This window comes from Helianthus annuus, chromosome 13 (assembly GCF_002127325.2).
Source record: "Helianthus annuus cultivar XRQ/B chromosome 13, HanXRQr2.0-SUNRISE, whole genome shotgun sequence".
Taxonomy (NCBI): domain Eukaryota; kingdom Viridiplantae; phylum Streptophyta; class Magnoliopsida; order Asterales; family Asteraceae; genus Helianthus; species Helianthus annuus.
In genome coordinates this window covers 120,291,222-120,311,530 of record NC_035445.2, presented here as the reverse complement: position 1 = coordinate 120,311,530, position 20,309 = coordinate 120,291,222, and the positions used below count along the sequence as shown (strand labels likewise).

General features: G+C 36.3%; 1 protein-coding gene across 5 annotated transcripts; it reads left to right on the top strand.

Moving 5' to 3' along the window:
- The first annotated feature begins 7,916 nt into the window (after positions 1-7,916).
- Positions 7,917-15,479, top strand: LOC110899211. Of its 5 annotated transcripts, none has more exons than XM_022146084.2 (9): positions 7,917-8,095; positions 8,182-8,309; positions 9,434-9,904; positions 10,794-12,457; positions 13,255-13,524; positions 14,072-14,152; positions 14,255-14,366; positions 14,475-14,541; positions 15,122-15,479. In XM_022146084.2, the coding sequence occupies exons 2-9, from the start codon at positions 8,192-8,194 to the stop codon at positions 15,216-15,218; spliced, it is 2,880 nt and encodes a 959-aa protein (XP_022001776.1). In that variant the 5' UTR covers positions 7,917-8,095; positions 8,182-8,191; the 3' UTR covers positions 15,219-15,479. The 5 variants fall into 5 exon arrangements, with proteins under 5 accessions (XP_022001776.1, XP_022001774.1, XP_035837329.1 ...); XM_022146082.2 differs by having other exon boundaries at positions 7,937-8,095; positions 9,434-9,907; XM_035981436.1 differs by lacking the exon at positions 7,917-8,095 and having other exon boundaries at positions 9,441-9,907.
- The last annotated feature ends 4,830 nt before the right edge of the window (positions 15,480-20,309 follow it).

Genomic DNA, 20,309 nt, shown 5'->3' with positions numbered 1-20,309 from the left:
TTGGATATTATATATGTTACATAGTTTAGAGTATAGGTTTCTAGTCCAATAATTCAACAAGAACATCATATAAATTATGCATGAGGTAGGAAGATGAATCTTCCATTTACGCACCTCTTGTGTTTCACCAATGCACAAGTTGTCATGGACAACAAGGATGGTCATGAATACATACAATAAGGAATGAAATAACTACAAGCTAACTAAGAAAACATCAAGTGATGTGTGGATTTTCAAGTAGGATAGCCCAAGCTAACCTTATAATCACACAATCTCCAAGTCTTAGACTTGTTCATCACTTGTGGGTTAAAACCCTATCAAAACAGAACGTTTACGAGGATTATACCTCTGGATTTACATTCACAACCTTGTTTTTAAGCTCACATAATCATGGTCTTGATTAGTGGCATAAGGACATAGGAATGTGTTGAAGAAAATATAAGTTCATGTATGTTTAATAAATTTTTCTTTCAAAACTGAAAGTTGGACCTCATTTTGGTAATGTTTCACCTTGGTTTTCCATGGAAAACCTTGTGAGAACAATTCTAGAGGTGTTCCACACTTTGTAGAGGAAAAAGAAGTGAAAAAGATGGAAGAAAGGTGAAGAAAAGTGCTCATTCAACACTTAGAATAATTTGCCCAAAACTTGCATTTTCAGCTGAGATTAGAGTGTTTTGAGAGTGTAATTGAGTTGGAAAAATGAAAATGAGTGTTGGGAGGCTTGGTAATGCTTGTGCGAGTCGCGGCCGGTGAGAGCCCCGGGTTGGGCATTTGTTTGATATTTTTACATTTCTAGTCCCTATACTTTCATTATTCGATGCTTTTAGTTGTTTTCAAGGTGTTTTATGTATAAGGAACATAAGTAAGGGTATGTTATGTAATTAAAGCATAAGAATGTTTATAAAACAAGTATGAATAAGGGCATGTTTGGCTAAGCTTTTTGAAACAACTTATTGACTTATTGGCTTTTTGGAAAAGTCAGTTTGGTGTGACTTGTTGACTTATTGGCTTTTTCCCCTCACATACACCTCGATTGCCAAACATCATTTTGGAGTTTATGACTTTTCAAAAAGCCAACAAGTCAAAAAGTTGTTTCAAAAAGCTTAGCCAAACATGCCCTAAGTATTTTTGTCGGGAATTATTATCAAATACGCATGACTCGAGCGTGAAAGACAAGTATTTGTATGTTTATTATACGTTTACAAGAATCATGGATAGTGAATCGGTATAATGAATCAAACTCATATATGTATAAATGAAATAGTAGGATATAATTTGAGATATAACGATGGATTTCACTACGATATAAATCTTGGATTTTCGATGATAAGACGAAATATGATTACGAAAGACACAAGCTTCTAAAAATGGATTTATAAGATAAGTTTTCTAATTTAGGAAAGTTACGAAAAGCAAGGCGTTACAGCACCCACTTGCCCTTCCACGCCGGTGGAGTTCCACCCGCCCACTAAATAACGCCAGTGAGAACGTCGTGTGCGGTGTGGTGTGTGCGGCGTGGAGTGGCCTAAACGCCACAAATCCACTCCCACACCGTATGGTCTTAGTGTGATTGGTTGATTGCTAGTGGACCCAAATCTCTCATTTCTTTCACATAAACTCCACGCCCACAAAAACGAATAATATGATTGTGATCTGAATATGTTATAAGGTTATAGGATGGTCACCGTCATGCATATGCAATTGGCTGGGCAATTAAATAACAGAAAGGATAAGCTGTAAAAAATGATTGGTGGTCTTGATAAAAGAAGGTTGAAACTACTGGCACTAGTAATCTTTGTATTTTAGTGAAAGCGCAGCCAAGTTGGCTGCATCTTAATGCCTTTATGCTTTTACCTCTACTTTATATGTAAATGACCCAAATTTTGTTTGATAGTGTCATAATTTCAATTCTTGGGGCTGGATTCTATGTGAGGTTTACTTAGGTCAAGTATTTTGAATAAAAATAAGGGTTACTTTGTTCAACCCGTCTCCGTGTGTTAAATTTTTTATGCGGTAAATCTTTCCCATAGCATGTAACTTAGCACCATCACAGCAGATACCGGTGGTGTATGTAATGTAGGATGAGACAAGGACTCTTAACACTATATTCAGATGGACTATGCATGCATACTTGTTTGAATATGTAGGAGAGAACACAAAAGAGCTTTACTTGTGGTTTTCCTTTTAGATGTTTATAAGTTACGACGGTTCAAAGAATTGAGAAGATAGTGGCCGCTAGGGGTGTGAATTTCTGACACGAACTGAAAATATGACACGAACCTAACACGAAATTCGCGGGTTTGGGTTTAGTCTAAACGGGTTCGGGTCAGTTTCAGGTTGAACCCGCGAACCCGTTTAGCTAAAAAGGTCAGGTTCGGGTCAACCCGGTCGGGTTGGCGGGTTGACCTGTTTAACCCATTTCTATTATATTATAATTTTTTACAATATTTTTTATGTCATAAATTAAATTGGGTGTGTATTTTATGCTATAATTATAACTAAAAAAAGAAAATTGACATAAGATTTTAATGTAATTTTATTATATAATTTTGTGTTTTTTATAATAGATGTTAATTTTAATATATTATATTGCTGAAAAAAATAAAAAGTAAAAAATTAAAAAGTAAAAAATTCCGGTTGAACGGGCCAGGTTTGGGTCGACATGCAAATATTCGGGTCGGGTTCGGGTTCATATGTATGACACGATTTTCGAGTTCGTGTTCGTCTATAATTTTCGGGTTCGGATTGGGTTGAACCCGCCAAACCATGATGTTCGTAACCATGACACAAGCACCAGCGGTCTATTTGAAGGAACATCAAATGAGATGAAACATGTTCGCAACGAAATTGCTACTTTGATATGGAATGCACGACATTAATGATTTAATAGTATTATATTATGTTATGACTGTTTGTCAATAACTAAGTTTTATTTAATTGAAAATGACCATGTTTTATTCATTTTAGAAATAACTTATATATATATATATATATATATATATATATATATATATATATATATATATATATAGAATGGGGATCCTACAGAAAGTGTGTTTTTCCTAGAAAGTCTAGGAAGCGGTCTGGGCCATCCAATGGGTGTGTTTAATGGTTGAGATCATCTTGGTGGCATTTTGGTAATATGTGTTTCTTAAAAATAGAATTATTTAATTAATCAGGGGTAGATATGTCATTTAGCTTGTTTTAAATATGGAAATAATTGTCATTCCATAACCACCCCACATTTCATGTGATTTTCTCTCTCTCTCTCTCTCTCTCTCTCTCTCTATCCTTCATGAAGAAACACATCAAGAAAACACATCGTATTAATCTGCTTGCTAATCTGCTTGCTGTTAAAACACATCGTCAAGAAATCCTCCAGCATTACCAGCATGGATGGTAAAACACAGCATATGAATCTGCTTGTTGTTAAAACACAACTGTATGAATCTGAATGCTAAAACACAACTGTATGAATCTGTTTGTTGTTAAAACACAACTGTATGAATCTGAATGCTAAAACACAACTGTATGAATCTGCTTGCTGTTAAAACACAACTGTATGAATCTGAATGCTAAAACACAACTGTATGAATCTGCTTGCTGTTAAAACACAACGGTATGAATCTGAATGCTGAAACACAACTGTATGAATCTGCTTGCTGTTAAAACACAACTGTATGAATCTGCTTGCTGTTAAAACACAACTGTATGAATCTGAATGCTAAAACACAACTGTATGAATCTGCTTGCTGTTAAAACACAACGGTATGAATCTGAATGCTAAGACACAACTGTATGAATCTGCTTGCTGTTAAAACACAACTGTATGAATCTGCTTGCTGTTAAAACACAACTGTATGAATCTGAATGCTAAAACACAAGTGTATGAATCTGCTTGCTGTTAAAACACAACTGTATGAATCTGAATGCTAAAACACAACTGTATGAATCTGCTTGCTGTTAAAACACAACTGTATTAATTTGCTTGCTGTTAAAACACATCGTCAAGAAAACGGAGATGATACGAACAATATTTGAATGGTGATGATGAACTCAGAGATGGTGGAGATGGAGAAGTGTTTGATGATGACGAAGACGAAGAAGGAGAAGGTTGCGAAATACAAAAAATCTTGGAGAAACAGTTTCCATAATTATAGCCATTGTTAGTTAATGAGAGATAAAATTCCAAAAATAAAATAAAATGTCAAATTACACAAGTGCCCTTTTAGTTAAAATCTCTCCATGCCACGTGTCACATTCTTATTGCTTCCTAGGCTTTCTAGGAAAAACCCACTTTCTACCCAACTCCTCCTATATATATATATATATATATATATATATATATAGAGAGAGAGAGAGAGAGAGAGAGAGAGAGATAGGGGACCGCTAAAATGAGAACCACCTCGAGTTGTAAGAACCGTGAGAACTACACCGTGCGGGGCGAGGTGGACCAAAACTTTTTTTAAAAAACATAGTTGCGTGTATTATAAACACACTTGTAAAAAAAAAATTCAAAAAAAAATGTCGTGTGTGTAGTTTTGAGCACCACAAGTTTGTGTTTACGGGTACCGTAAATCTAACCGGAAAATTTACGGGTACCGTAAACACAAACTTGTGGTGCTCAAAACTACACACAGGACATTTTTTTTTTGAATTTTTTTTACAAATGTGTTTATAATACATGCATCTACGTTTATGAAAAAAAAATTTGGTCCACCTCGGTCCGGATCAAAAAGTTCTCGCGGTTCTTACAACTCGAGATGGTTCTTATTTTAGCGCAATTACATATATATATATATATATATATATATATATATATATATATATATATATATACGGTGGGGTTCGGCTACAAAGTCCATTTTTCCTACAAAGTGTACAAAGTCATAAAACACCACAATTTCAACCATAAAACACACTCAAAACCCACAAATAACAGAGTGAAGATCACTAAAACACAATATCCAAACCTTAACATTCTTTAAAAACTTCAAACACACCATCGTAGAACGATGAATATAAAACACAACATGATGATCATCATAAAACACACTAATGTTAGTCATTCGAAAATCAAAGCCTTATCATCCAAAACACAATACAAAACCCACAAATATGACGTTTTAATAATCTTCACTATGTTATTTGTGGAGTTTGAGTGTATTTTATAGTTGAAATTGGGGTATTTTATGACTTTGTACACTTTGTAGGAAAAATGGACTTTGTAGCCAACTCCCACCCTATATATATATATATATATATATATATATATATATATATATATATAGGGTTAGGATTTAGAGAAAACGGTAGAAAGTGTTAGAACGGTGAGAACGCTTATCAATCGTCCGATCAAAACAATCTATGGACTAGATTGGCGCGGTGGCATTTTCGTAAATAACATCAATTTTATTACGTGGACGCGCTTCAATAAGGGTAAAAGCGTCTTTTGACTACTCCAAACAAAACGCCATCTCATGAAAATAAAACGCCAAAACAAAAATCACACAGCATTCTGCTAAAAAACGCCATTAGATATAAAACACCAAACTTAATTATAGTAAAATCCCGCCTAAAAAACCGCCAAAAAATCCTATATATACAACAACTCAGACCTTCAATTAAAAAACACAAACAAAAACCCCAAATGCCAAATTTAATATATACCATTCGACTGATAAACGCCAGAAAACCCAAAAATCAAATATATTGCTGTCAATAAAATGTAGCTGTATGGTGTGGACAACATTGTCAGTTATCTTTCTTAACTGAGGATTAACAATGTTATCCAACACCATACAGTAACACTTTATTGATTTTAGCATGATCAAATTTACAGTTTTAATATGGTTTATTTTGGGGCGTTCTTTTTCTCGGTAAAACGCCAAAAAAGATAACATTTTGGCTGAAAGAGTGTAAACTCAATAACATTTTGCTGCATGAGATGGACAAAAATTATAGAAAAAGAGGCTGATTCCATATGAAAGTCGAAACAGCCAGTGAAGATGCTTCAAAAGAAGAAACAGACTGGTGACAGTGAAGATTTGAAGATCAAATATTTTTTTGTTTAATTTTCTTTTTCAGTGATTGTCATTTAATTAACAACGCCATATTTAATAAAACACCAAAAAGGCAAAATGTCTTACACTTTTGGCGTTTATCAAAACATCATAAAATTAATTTGGACAAGTATTATAAAAAACTTTTTTTATGTATTCTTTTTTTATTTTCCTTTTGAGTTGATTGTTGTATAATAAAAACGCCAAAACAGCCAAAATGCTTCTTTAAACGATATCATCCCGTTAAACGCCCCCCCCCCCCCAAACTCCAAAACTATAACAAAATTAGTTTGAAAAACTATTATAAAAAACCTAAAAAATAAAAAAATAAAAAATAAAAAACAAACTTTAAAATGTAACTAGAAACAGAAACTTCAAATCATAAAAACTGAATATAGGGAAAATTTATTATATTAGAATCTAAAACGCCAAACTTGAAAGATGGGACATGTTACATACTTCAGAGATAAAAGCCTGTTAAAAACAATAATTACAAACAGTAACTGAAAAGACGAATACTTTATTATAATAACGCACCGCCTAACTTAGGCGCCAAAAAGAGATCCTATAAAATGATACATCTCAGCAACTTTCATTTGACCAAACAAAATAAATAAATAAATAAATAAATAAACAAACGCCAATACTACTAAATACCACTCACTTAAAACGCCAAAAAAAATCAAAGATGGCTAATATGCTTTCTTGGATATTCAGTATTGTTATTCGTCAAGTTTCACTGAATGAATTGTTAGCAAAGGCGAGTAACTCAAAAAGATTTTTCTGCATGAGATGGACAAAAATTCAAGAAAAAAAAATACTAATGCCAGTCATATGGCATTTTGTATTTTTTTTTTCTTGAAGAAGGCTTGGATGAGGACAAGAGATCAATGACACTAAAGAGTGGGATGATGATAAAGATGAAGATCAACCTGAAGAAAAAACGAAAAACCCACCCACACTTCACAGATCTATGTCCCCAAACATCCACAAAAAAACAACTTCAACAGACGAACAAGCAAAAAAATCGAACCGATGGGTTTGTTAAGTTTTACATAAAACGCCATATTTTGGTGTCAGTTCTTGTACTATTAAAGAGCAAAGAGACTGATGACAGTGAATATTGTGAAGAGAGATCCGATTAGAATTTTTAATTTATTTTCTTCGCTTGTATTTTTTTTCTACTGGGGCTGAAATATATTCCAACAATTGTAAAACGCCAAGATAACCAAAACGCCAAAATGTTTATAAGAAATAATAGAACAATGGGCCAACTTGTTTAAAACGCCTTGAAAAACGTCATTCAAATAGATTTCCTGACCCCTGGGTTGCAATGGCATAAGATTTGAATAAACGCCATAAACGCCAAAATGTTAATAAGATGAAACCATTAAACGCCATTAAATATTGAATTTGGTTAACGCCAAAAATCTTAAAAACCAACAATATTGGGAAAAGCGGAACTGGAAAAGCAGAAGATGAAATGACAAAAAAAACCTCTCCGCCCTTTTCTAAGCAGCGTGACACGTGTTAGGCCAGGAAGCGTTCTCACCGTTCTCACACATTTGAGCGTTTTCTTCTGATCCCGTTTCTCTCTCTCTCTCTATATATATATATATATATATATATATTTGTGTGTGTGTGATTATGTTTAGTATTATGTTTTTTTATTTCTACCTATTTTGATTATTTTATACATTTTATTAAAGGCTCCAGCTACTCTAAAACTACAACTTCCAGCCACCAGCCTTTAATTATTTTATTAATTTTATTAAAAGTTCCAGTTACAGCTGCTTTCAGTCACCAGCTAATTTTGCCAAACCATAACCTTAACATAAACTTGTAACGACTATCATAGATTCATAAAATAATTTTCCATCTAAACAACACATTTGATTATCCCAATTCCACCACTTTCCCCAAATGTCCCTCTGTTTCCAACAATGAACAACAAAACCCTAACCCTAACTCTGATCCCACTCTCACACCTCATCATCTCTTTCATCACACGTGAACACCACTAACACTTTCCTGTAATGTTTTCACCTGTTCCAGTACCTCTAATTTTGCAATTGAATTGTCAAATTAACGATTTTCAGTTACAATTTTGTCTACACAGGTGAAATACCATGGCTGATGATGACGCCGATAAATCAACCGAATCCGATAGCAGCACTTGGGATTTTGGCGGTGAAGATACGCAGGTGTTTGATAGCCAGTTTGTTGAATCTCCATCTTCATCATTCGGTAAGAATTTAGGGTTAGGTTCATGAGAAAACCACTAGAAATTACTATCAACTGATCAAATTCTTTTATTTTTCTTAATTATAAGGTTAGTACTGTAAAAATAAGGCATACAAATAACTAGAGTAAACATGCTGACACTAATTTAGTTATTATTACACTACAGTTTTTAAACTAGAGTAAGGGGCTTATTGTTTATCTCTTAATGATGCTCATGGTTCAGACCTGTTACACTGGTGCAGCACTTAATGGTTCAGACATTTGCCACCGAATGGTTAAGCATTAAAAAGAGTCGGAATGGTTAAGACCTATAATCTGAATTGTTCAGACATTTGACTCTGAACGGTTAAGCATTATACAGGCTCTTAATGGTTCAGACATATTACTGGTTCAGCACTTAATGGTTCAGACCTCTTGCTATCTCTTACTGGTTCAACACTTAACCATTCAGATGTTGCCAAACAGCCCCTAACTATTGCTACTCATTTTTCTGTAGTGTAAATGGAATTACTCTGCTTAAAAAATGTAGAGTAATAATAATTTCTCTAGTTATTTGTATGCTTAGTATATTAATTTCATTTGTACAGTATCTCACCCAAAAAAACTAAAAAAATATGTAGATTGATGAGCTACATATATACATGTATGAGGTGTATATATATATGTAGTTCATGAGCTACATATGTAGCTCAGTGATCTACATATATTGTTTTATCTTATTTTATTTTTTAAGCATTTTGTCACTAACCAGCCTTTTGTCTTAATTGCTGAGTGTTATGTGCCTTACGTCCAAGGCTTCATGCAAAACTACTATTGAGCCGGGGTCTCACTGGAAGCAGCCTCTCTATTCCTACGGGGTAGAGGTAAGGCTGTCTACATCTTACCCTCCTCAGACCCTACCTTAGCTTTGCTATTGGTGGGATTTAGCGAGTATGATGATGATAATGAAACATTTTGCCAAAAAATAGTAACATATAAAAAGAATGGAAAAAACTAATTAAAAGGTTCTTTTAAAAAAGTGGGTTTCTCGAAGTTTTTAAGTATCTTTTGTAGTTTTCTTATGATCTCCTCTTACATAATATAATAATTCAATAATTCCTGTTTGCTGATATACTTATACAAATTAGGTAACAGAGGCAATGGTGATACAGAGCAGTTGCATTATATACAAAACACTGTTCCTTTTGATGACACCGTCATGTGTGGAGATGATTTAGCAACCCAAGTGATGGATCATGATGGTGAGACCCAAGTGATGGATCTTGATGGTGAGACGCAACTGGTTAACCTTTGCGGTGAGACTCAAGTGGTGGACATTGGGGATGACGTAATGGACATGTTTGACTCTGTTGAAAGAGACGAGACTCAGTTGTTTGATGGTTATGATACTGAAGAAGTTGTGGTTAGTGATCATGACGGAAGTGGTAAGACTGAAATTGTGGATGACTCTGATGAAGCTTCGGATGATGGTTCGGGTAGGAGAGAATGCGTTAATTCGGCAGACGTAGAGCGCGCGAAGGATTTGCATCAGTGCAAGGAGGATATGAAGGATTGCAAGTCAAATACGGATTGCGAAAGGAGTGAAAAACACACTTCTGGTAGTTGGTAAAATTTAGAGGTGGCAAGTTTGATGGGTCGGGACTCGGGATGGGGTGTTAATGGTTCACCTGAAAACACTTTGTTAAAATTGAACTTTTTATAAACAATTAGTTTAAGACTGTTACTTAAATCACTTTATTATAAAATAGTAATTTAAATTTAGGGGTGTTACCAATTTGGACAAAATACTAGGCTAAACCGGTAGCTACGGAATTGGGAAACAACAAATCAAATCAGATGGGTTGGGTTGGTCGTCTAGACCTGCCGGTTTTACTGGTGTTGTGGTTTAACTAATCTATTAAAGTCATTAGTTAGTAATTTAAAATTTTAAAATGATAAGGATAGTTCATGATTATAAGATATACATAACTACATATTCCAAAAATGAAAGAAAAATATATGAATAATGAAAGTTAAATAGAGTAACAGACTGTTTTAGGCTTCAGACCGGATCAAACCACAAAACTGCGAAAACCGAAGTGTTTGGATCTCAAACCGTTTGATTTGCTTCCGTTTGGTCGGTTTCAACGATTTTTTAATACCCCTAAATCAGAATTAGAGTTTTACTATACATATCCCTAAGGGGGAGGGGCTACGTTTAAGGGTAAGGATATGCATAAATTTATTACACTTTAAACATATTATTGATGATAAATGTTAAAGTATAATAATTATGCATGTCCAAAATTCTTTAATATAAAACTTTTATGAGGTTTGATGCACCAAAATACATTTTGGCTTTGGGCCCCTAACATCGCATTCAACCCCTTTCCTTTATAGCTATCTTCATCTTTTACGCGTCTGACATGTTGACAAATCATGGTCCAAATCAATCCATTTATAAGCAAATGTTTTCTTAACATAACTTTTATGTTATTTACATGGCAGGCATCGGTTTCAAAAGCTTTACGTCAATTCGTGCAGCATCTATGCGGGCTGCAGGCCTGGCAGCACTCAACAAGGCTTCTAAACGAAGTAACACTCCATCACATCCCACTTTGAATTCCGAACCCGACATTGAACATCGAAGAGTACTCTCCGGAGAAAGTCAATCTCATGACCTGGAGAAGGTCAACCAAAATAGGTGTGAATTTGGTAGGTCAACTGCAAGAAAACTTTTCGATGAGGATACACTTGCGGAAACTGGAACAAAAGAGGTAAATGACAAAATTGACCTTGGCGGAGCAGCTAACTCGCCTGTATTGGATAGTGAGTTGGGTCAGTTAAGCTATATTGATTCTCAAGAACCTGGGGATGCGTCACAAGCAAACGCACTTAACTTTGTGGATAACTTTCTGAAAGTTAATATCGAATGTGATGATGGTTTCGGCATTGGACGGTCAACCGGAGGCAAATCAAAGCCGGTTTCGGTTTCAAGTGCTAAAGGGGCTCAAACTTTTGCCAAAAGTGCTAGTCTTATCGATGCGGTTGATAAACGACAGGCGTTTTGTTGGGATGATAATGTTGAAGATGAAGGAGGAGGCGAATTTTTTAGAAAAAAGAAGGAAGTGTTCTTTGCTAGCGGAAGTCGGAAGCTAAAATCTTCTGTTCTGTCTAAAAGCAGTAGAAAGTTGCGACAATCGGATACGAAATTGGCGTCGGGTAAAAATAAAGAAAATCATAAAGCAAAGAAAAGCTTAGGAACGGTCATAAAGGAATTGACTTTGCGGAAGAATCTTATAAAAGAATTGGATAATGTTTCAACAGATAAGCCAATGCCAAGTGGCACGGATATTCGTAGAACGATTCAAGAAACGGCCGATGTTCGGTTCGACACTCAAATGGCTGCTGAAGCAATGGAAGACTTATGCTTTGGGTTGCAAGAAACTGATCCTGATAAAAGTCAACCCCTACCCTTGTCTAATGACGGAGTCAGAACAACACGGTCAAAGTCAAAGATGAGTAGTGATCGGTCAAAGGGAGTGACGCGCACCAAGTTGGCTGCTAAAACGCGTGAGAATTTTGACAATGTGGCGTTTGATGGGGCAAAAAGAACAGGAAAGATGCCACGGAAAAGAAGAGAACTCGACAGCGTAGATGCTCCGGTTTCATCTGCTGACCAGATGTCAGTAAAAAAACAGTGTGCTCGTACAACGAGGCAATCTGTAAAAAATAACGAGCCAAACAAGGAGGTAAACATCCTTACGGGATTCTATCCAAAAGGCAAAAGAACTAGTCGAAGGTTATCATCTACCAGAAAAGAAATCAGTACACAATCAATCTCTAGATTAACAAGGTCAAAAGCTACTACTTTGACCAAACAAGGCAAAGGGTCAATGCGAGAAAGAGTTGAACAAAATCTTTCGGTATGCACTACTCCTGTAAGCCATGGAACACCGTTAAAAGAGTCATCTCCGATCTGCATGGGAGATGAATATTTAAAGCAGTCATGCAGGAGACCGTCTCTTATGAAAGAAGTCAGCGACTTATTTATTACTAATTCCTCTTTTACATCTCCAAGCAAGGAAACGAGACAGAGGAGAGACGTGTCGATGATTCGTGCTCTGTTCAGTCGGCATTTAGATGGAGATATAATCAAGCAGCAAAAAAAGGTTTCATGTTTTTGTTTTTTTCCTTTACCACAGGAAGAACCAGTCTAAATGTCTTAACTTTTAAGTCACCTAAAGTAGGGATGAGCAAATGGTACCGGGTACCTGGTACCGAAACAGAACCAGTACAGGCATCAAATTTACCATACCGAGCCATTTTCGGTACCCACTTTTTGCGTTTTTCGGGATTGGTACTTTCGGTACCGGTATTTTGGGTTGATTTACCTTCGAATACCACCAGTACTGAGCACTTTCGGTACCAGTACCCATTGTTTGCGATTTTCGGGAAGAGTACTTTCGGTACCGGTATGCTACTGAGCTCATCTCGTAAGTAGACTCTTTTTAATCATAATTTATGCACATAATTTAACTGTACTTTCATTTTGTAAAAAAAAGCTTATAAATTGGACCGAACTTGTCCTCGTTCGTGTCGACGCGTATAACCTATAAAAATGATACGTTTTGAGTGACCCGTAACAGAATGTTATTATATAAAACAAAATGACTTGTTTTGTTCTATTTTGACGTTTGACTAATGTACTTACGCATGGGCCAATTCAGGTCACGCTTTATCTTAATGGTTAAAATAAAAATAAATTATCTAAAAGGAAACACGTCCAACAATTATAAATGGTCTGAAGTTGAAAAATAGATTATTATTGAAACAGTCGTATTTTACCACTAATTATTTATAAAGGAAAACGAAAGTTTTTGGACCTCGGGCCAACCGTACTTTCCCTGCTCGTGTTGACTCGTATAAAAATGGCCCATTTTGACCTGACCCGTTTCAACTGTGACAGATTTTATCTCGCTTGGGGGCTTCAGAATCATCTTCAATGTCAGACGCAACACACTTCATAGCAGACAGTTTTACTCGTACGAGGAACATGTTGGAAGCAATCGCTCTCGGGAAACCCATAGTCACACATCTCTGGCTTGAAAGCTGTGGACAAGCTTGCTGTCACATTGATGAAAAAAAATTCATACTGCGAGACGCTAAGAAAGAAAAAGAACTTGGTTTTAGTATTCCGTCTTCATTGGCACGCGCATCCCAACATCCACTTCTAAAGGTACGTATTGTTAATTTGATTTCATGCAATGTCATTAGGGCTGCAAACGAACCGAATGGTTAGTTTGTTAACAAATATATGTGTTCACGAACTGTTCTTGAACACTTACCAAACGAGATTTTATGTTCGTGTTCGTTTGTGTTTGTTTGTAAATTTTATGCAAAAAACAAAAATGAATGTTGATGAACACAAACTAATGTTCATGAACTCAAATGGAAACAAACGAACACAAACAAGCGTTCATGAACAAAATATATAATACACTGACACTTATTAACGACTTTATTTGTCGAAATTTTGAAGTATTTAAATAAAATATAAAAACTGAACACACTAGTGAAGTATCGAACAAAATCAAACATAAACGAACATGTTACTAAACGTTCACCAGCATAAATGAACGAACGCGGCCTCTGTCCATGTTCTTTCAAAACAAACTTCCCGCCGAACAGTTCACGAACCGTTCGCTGAACATTTGGTTCGTTTGCAGCCCTAAATGTCATTATGCTAATACGCATTTTCCATTAATAATTATGTTTTCATGCAGGGACACAGAGTCTTGATTACACCGAATACAAAACCTGGTAAAGAGATCTTATCGTGCTTGGTCAAAGCAGTTCATGGCATGGTGTGTAATATTTGTATTATTATATTTTGTTATAAACTTATATTGTCTATTTGTCTTTTATCTTGTTTAACGCTGAAACAAGTGGCGTGGGTTTAATTTCAGGTGGTTGAACGATTGGGCAGAAGCTTACTGAACGATGATAAAGTTCCTGAGGGATTGTTGATTCTGTCATGCGAAGAAGATTACGCAGTCTCTTTGCCTTTTCTTGAAAAAGGTTTATTTCATTTTAGATTTTTAATAAAATAAATACTTTTTGGGGTAAATAAGTTGAATCTTTATTGAACGTCAGTCGGAACTTGCATTTTCTTGTATGTTAATGCAGGAATAGCGATATATAGTTCAGAGCTGCTACTCAATGGCATTGTTACTCAGAGGTTGGAATATGAAAGGTTAGCCTTCTTATCGTAATTGTTACCTAAAGTGTATTTTTATATCATTTTATTGAATAAATGTTATATCATTTCTGTAAACATGTATGGATTGTTGGTATGAGCAATCAAATAACACTCACTCAAACTTACAAAAAAAGAGATGAACACTCAGGTTGTGTTTGTTTTTCTAAAAAAGATATGCGCAGGCTCTTCTGTCTACGCCGCGCAGACCACGCGCAGACATTGCCATCTGCAGACAGTTTGTTTTTCCGGAGACATTTCATTGAAAAAAGTCTGCTCGAGCTCTTCTTGGTGCAGACTTGGCCCAACCACTTCTAAGATCTTCAAGGTCTGTAGAGGGTTAAACACCATCACACCACCCACCACCGTCCATCACCACCACCACCCACCACCGCCCATCACCACCACCACCACCACCACCGTCCGTACACCCACCAACGTTCTTATTGAACTATTCAAAATATTTCAAACTCCACGTGCATTCATGGGATCCGGGCCATTTGAATTACACATCAACATTGATATATGACTATTTATATAGTTTTTTTTTTTAAATATTTTTATTTTTTGATGGCAGGCATCGTCTATTTTTAGACCATGTAAAAAGAACCCGTTCGACAATCTGGCTGAAAAAAGATGATAACCAGTATAAGCCTGTTGGTAAAGTGAAGTAAATGTAGCTTTGAAGAATACTTATTGATGTATCTTTGCACATATGGTCCGGTCTGACCACTTGCATTTGATTTTTTTTTCTTGTTTCTAGTTCTAGCATGTAAATGTGAGAACCGGGTAGCCTTGTTTCTTGTTATAATGACCGAGTGGTCTTTAGGTTATCGGTTTGATTGAGATGTACAGTTTTAAGCGAACTCGAGTTTTTCTATGAACACGTTAATGTCGTGGGTTTGCTCAGGAGAAAAAAAATGTTTATTTTACCATCTTATGTGTTATAAAAGGTACATAATTGCCACTTCATTTTTTTCTTGTTACTGGTAGATTTCAAAGTTATTTTGCTTGAATTCATTCAAAATATTTCTAATAACGAGGAAAACGGATGTCTGTTGGTTGGTAATGTATTCCTTCTAGACAGACAACGGATGTCTGGTGGCTTGATTGCAATTTGCGACCATGTGACTATTGTGAGTAGAGGTGCACAAAAAACTCGTACCCAGACTCGAGAAAAAAAAAACTTAGGACCGATTTACATTATGAGATCAATGTCCGTACCCGAAACTGTACCTGAACTATACCCGAAAATATCAGGAACATGTCATTCTCTATAGCACTCCACCAACATAACAAGCGTTATAAGGATGATTTGGGGGGCCCACTTTTATATCACCAATCAGATTTCTTTCGAATATATATAGTTAAAAGAGGGTTTTAAAGAGGGGTTTTATTCCATAATGTGCAAGTTAATAGTAAAGATGTGCTGATGTGGCATGAGGGGTTTCAACTATAAATCTTAAACCAAACCAAACCAACCCAACCAAACATTTTTTTTTTTACCAAAAACCAACCTTGAAACAAAACCAATGACTAGTTTTAGGATATCAAACCAAACAATTAACACCCTACTCTCGGGAGCCCAATACTATGACTTGATTTAGGATTGTATATTGGGCTCTTATTGTGCCTTTTTATGGATCTTTATAAAGTCCAGATTCAGTTGTGAGGATTGAGGAACCAATGACAACAAACAGAAACATGCTTAAATCAAATCTTGCAACAACTTCAACCACAGCTAAGACAGCTTCCAAATGATAAGCGCACTGACATTTCCCAACTCATCCCCCACTTGTGGCCTAGTGGTAGGAGATTTGGGTTTTCCAATTGAGATTCAAGTTCAATTCACACTTGTGTCATATTGGAGTGGATATTGGGCAATGATGGTGATAAACCCACCGAGGGGGGTTTGATCCTGAGCCGCACCCCGGTTTTCATCCGGCTGTTACTTCAGCGAGGCTTCTCGTGTGGAGGCAATACGGTTTTCTGAGGGAACGCCGTAACCAAGTCTGGCCAACCTAGCGCGGGCCCGGTTAAGACAACGTAAGTCTGGGCAGACTTGGCTAGGGCCGCCGATTAGGCGATGTGACATTGGGTCACTCAAAAAGAAAGTCACCGTTAAAAAAAAAAAAACGTTTCCCAACTCCGAACGGTTTTTTCTTCTAAGTGAAGATACATATGGGCTGTAACTTACACTTCCCATCGGATGATCAAATTTGCAACACCAATAAAGTTTCATCATTTTTTTTTGTACTTTTAATATCATTACTTATTATGGAATAAAGTTCCAATCAAAACAACCAATTACAACAAAATGACACGTAAATAGCAACAAACTTCGCTGCAACCCTTTTTTGGATAACAAAACCAATCCTATTAATAACAAAGCTATAAGTTTTAGGGGTTGGGAAACTACTAAGCACGACCCGTTAGACCATGTTCGGGAATTCCACTACCTCCAGGGCTAGGTAACCAAATGTGTTAAAAGCAAAAGGGATAAACACGTGTTGAGTTGTAACAAAACTTAAAAATAGGATTAAAAAACATATTTGTAGGCCAATTTTACATGAAGAACGGGACGGGATAATGGAGTCAAAGGGTAGAAATGGGCAGAAGGAGATGATGGAGTCATTGCATATTGCGAGAAGCACCAGATTTGGATATATCCGTTCGCATAGAGCACTCGATGTACGCCACATACATAGTTAGGCACCTGTTTCCTCATTCTCCAACCAAATTACGATTTTGCCCCTTTTAAATTTACAATTTTGTCATTCTTTTTATTTTCTATTCTCCTAGCCAAAATACAATTTGCCTTCACCTCAAATTTATAGTTTCCCATTGTTTTTCTTTTTTTTTACCTGTAAAATTACGATTTTTCCTTCAGTATAAAAATACAGACATGTCATTGTTTGTGTTTTTTTTTTTGACAAAACTATGGTAGTATTTTGTTTTAATTGGTTGACACGGTGTAATTTTTATTCGTGCCAACCGACTACCTGGCACACGCTCATTTGTCCTGAAAAATTACAATGTTGCCCCTAGTTTAAACTTATAGTTTTTCCATCGTTTTAGTATTTTTTTTAGCAAAAGTATGGTAGTGTTTTGTTTTATTTGGTTGACTCGATCTATTTTTTGAGATTGTGTTATGAGTAGTATGTACAAGTAACTGAAACACAAACGTACATGTTATGAGAGAGAAATATTCAGCTTAGTCCCCTGCAACGCGGACGGGGCAAAAACTAGTAAGCATACAATTACAAGATTGATCTACAATGATCATTAAATGGACAAAAGTTGATTGTTTTTTTTCTCTTTTTTTTGAAAGTCCAACCAAATTTTATTCAAAGCCATTGGTTAACCATCTCTTAAACAGAAGCTCTGCACCAGGAAGTTCAATACACCAAAATAACAACATAACTTACAAATCAAATCCTCATACAAACTAAGTTAAAACCACACCAATTCTCCCAAGTAAGAGTTGAAGCCTTTTCCCGATTCTTTAACCACAGGAACCTAAATAGTTTGATTTCCTCCTTTATCCGAGCCACATTAATCAGCTTGTCATAGAAGACGACGTCATTCCGGTGTTTCCCAATCCACAACGCGGTTTGTATCACCATATAGACCACCTTCTTCCATCTATTCGACCCTCTATTTCTCTTGTGGATAGCGGCTAAGTCTTTGAGATCCAACACATATATAGGACGTATCCGACACCAATGCACTATAAACTCCCAAATCTGATTAGTAATTCTGCACGTACCAAATAAATGCAACGCCGATTCTATCTCGTCTCCACACAGTTTGCATCGAACATCTGGGACAATAATATTCCTTCTTGCAAGGGCCATGGTTGTAGGTTTTATCTTGAACAATTCTCCAAACCAAGAAATTTACTTTAATCGGAGTCCAGCTATTCCATTCAAACTCCAATCCAAGGTATGAGAATAGTAAACTTTCAGCTTTTTTCCGGATGCTACTGACCGAGAATTCACCATTTGTGTCCAAAACCCACTCCCACCAATCACCCCCACCCCCGAACCCATATGATTGAACTGCTGCAATAAGGGCATCCAACTTAGAATACTTCTCAAAGCTATGAGGCTCTCTAGAACAAGCTATGCATAAGACGACCGACCAATTTGGCTCAGACACACGCTCCGAAATCATAGCATTTTTATTACTTTCTAAGCTGAATTGTAACATCCACCAAAATTTCAATTACCCATTCCTAAAAATGCATAAGGAACCCGAATTGAGACCCCAAACTTGTACGACACACCCCGAATTGAAAAAACAGACGAAACTATTAACAGGGACCCGGAGACTCATGGGGGGATCCCCTAAATATCCCGCGACCCGCGGAAAGAGTTCTGGACGCGTGTAACATGAAATTGACGAATGGCCAGGCTATAAATGACACAAGGCTACCCTAGCCTAAATGGATCGCTCCCGCGACACGCAGAAGGATCTTAGGAAATTGGCGCGACGCGCGGGAGGTGTCAAAACTGGCTATAAATCCCTCAGTCTGGGACAGGGTCAGATTGCTCACTTCAATCAAAATTTAGGTTCGTTACACTCTTCTTTGCTCTGTTTCTTTCAAATCAACATCCTAAATTCCCGAAACTCTGCTACAATATCAGGGTAATAACTCGATCACTGCTACAGTACGATATCCGATCGATTGAAACCAATCCAATGGATGTTTAAGTGCTGCCAGTACCCGGCTATACTTTGTCATTCGTTGTGGGTTTTGATCTCGTGATTATCGTTAATGTTGCATTGAGTTGATACACTAATACGTGTGCATTGTATATTTACTTAGGTATACTAAATCTTTAAACCAGTAGGCAAGAGATATCAACCTAAACCTACAATGTAAGTCATTTTTCTTTTTATCAAATTTCTTTCAAAACCCTACTAGTTTTCAAAGTTGTAATTACAGTGATTAAGTCTTTGTATTCTACAATTACTGCCAGTATGTGGGGTTTTGTATACACTACTTGATAAGCTTCACCATTGGACAACGGGTTAGCCAATGTGTGATATGACCATAGTCAGAGATCCGGTCGAGTGACAAATACCGATTTGGGGTAATTGGTTGATATAAACAATGTAATCACCCTTAATACTGTAAATTATAACAATGTGTCTTTTTATAAAATGAATGAACTCACCAGTATTTTCCACTAACCAAATGTTTTTAAAACGCGTTTCAGGTGACTTACTGTAAAGAAAGGAAAAGTGCCGTGAAGCACTTCAGCTTATATAAGTGGCTCAGTAAACCAGAAATAAAACGTGTTTTCTGTAAATAAAGGATTTCCCCAGTGAAATTCCTTTCTGTAAATATGGGGTTTACCCCACAGTTATGAAATAAAAATTCGGTGTGTTGAAACTCTGATAAATTTTTCCTGACACCCGGTCCTAATGATTTTTCCGCTGCCAATTAATAAACACCGGTACCACTGCTGTCTACCTCGCGGCGCCCGAACCAGGGTACGGGTCGGGGGCTGTGATAGAAGGTTAAATTTAAGTATTTTTACAATACTTAATTTACTTAAACCAGTGGCTCTGATACCACCTTCTGACAATCTAAACCGTAGAAGACATGCTGAGGGCATGTGTTATAGATTTTGGTGGAAATTGGGACGACCATTTGCCATTAGTAAAGTTCTCCTATAACAACAGTTATCACACAAGCATTAATGCTGCCCTATTTGAAGCACTTTATGGACGAAAGTGCCAAACTCCCGTATGTT

What these genes read in the sequence shown, in the direction of transcription:
- LOC110899211 (XM_022146082.2), top strand. Translation starts at nt 8,192, where the DNA reads ATGGCTGATGATGACGCCGATAAATCAACCGAATCCGATAGCAGCACT. An exon ending in TGAAAAACACACTTCTGGTA is followed by an intron (nt 9,908 to 10,793) that starts GTTGGTAAAATT and finishes TTTACATGGCAG; the next exon opens with GCATCGGTTTCAAAAGCTTT. An exon ending in TCAAAGCAGTTCATGGCATG is followed by an intron (nt 14,153 to 14,254) that starts GTGTGTAATATT and finishes GTTTAATTTCAG; the next exon opens with GTGGTTGAACGATTGGGCAG.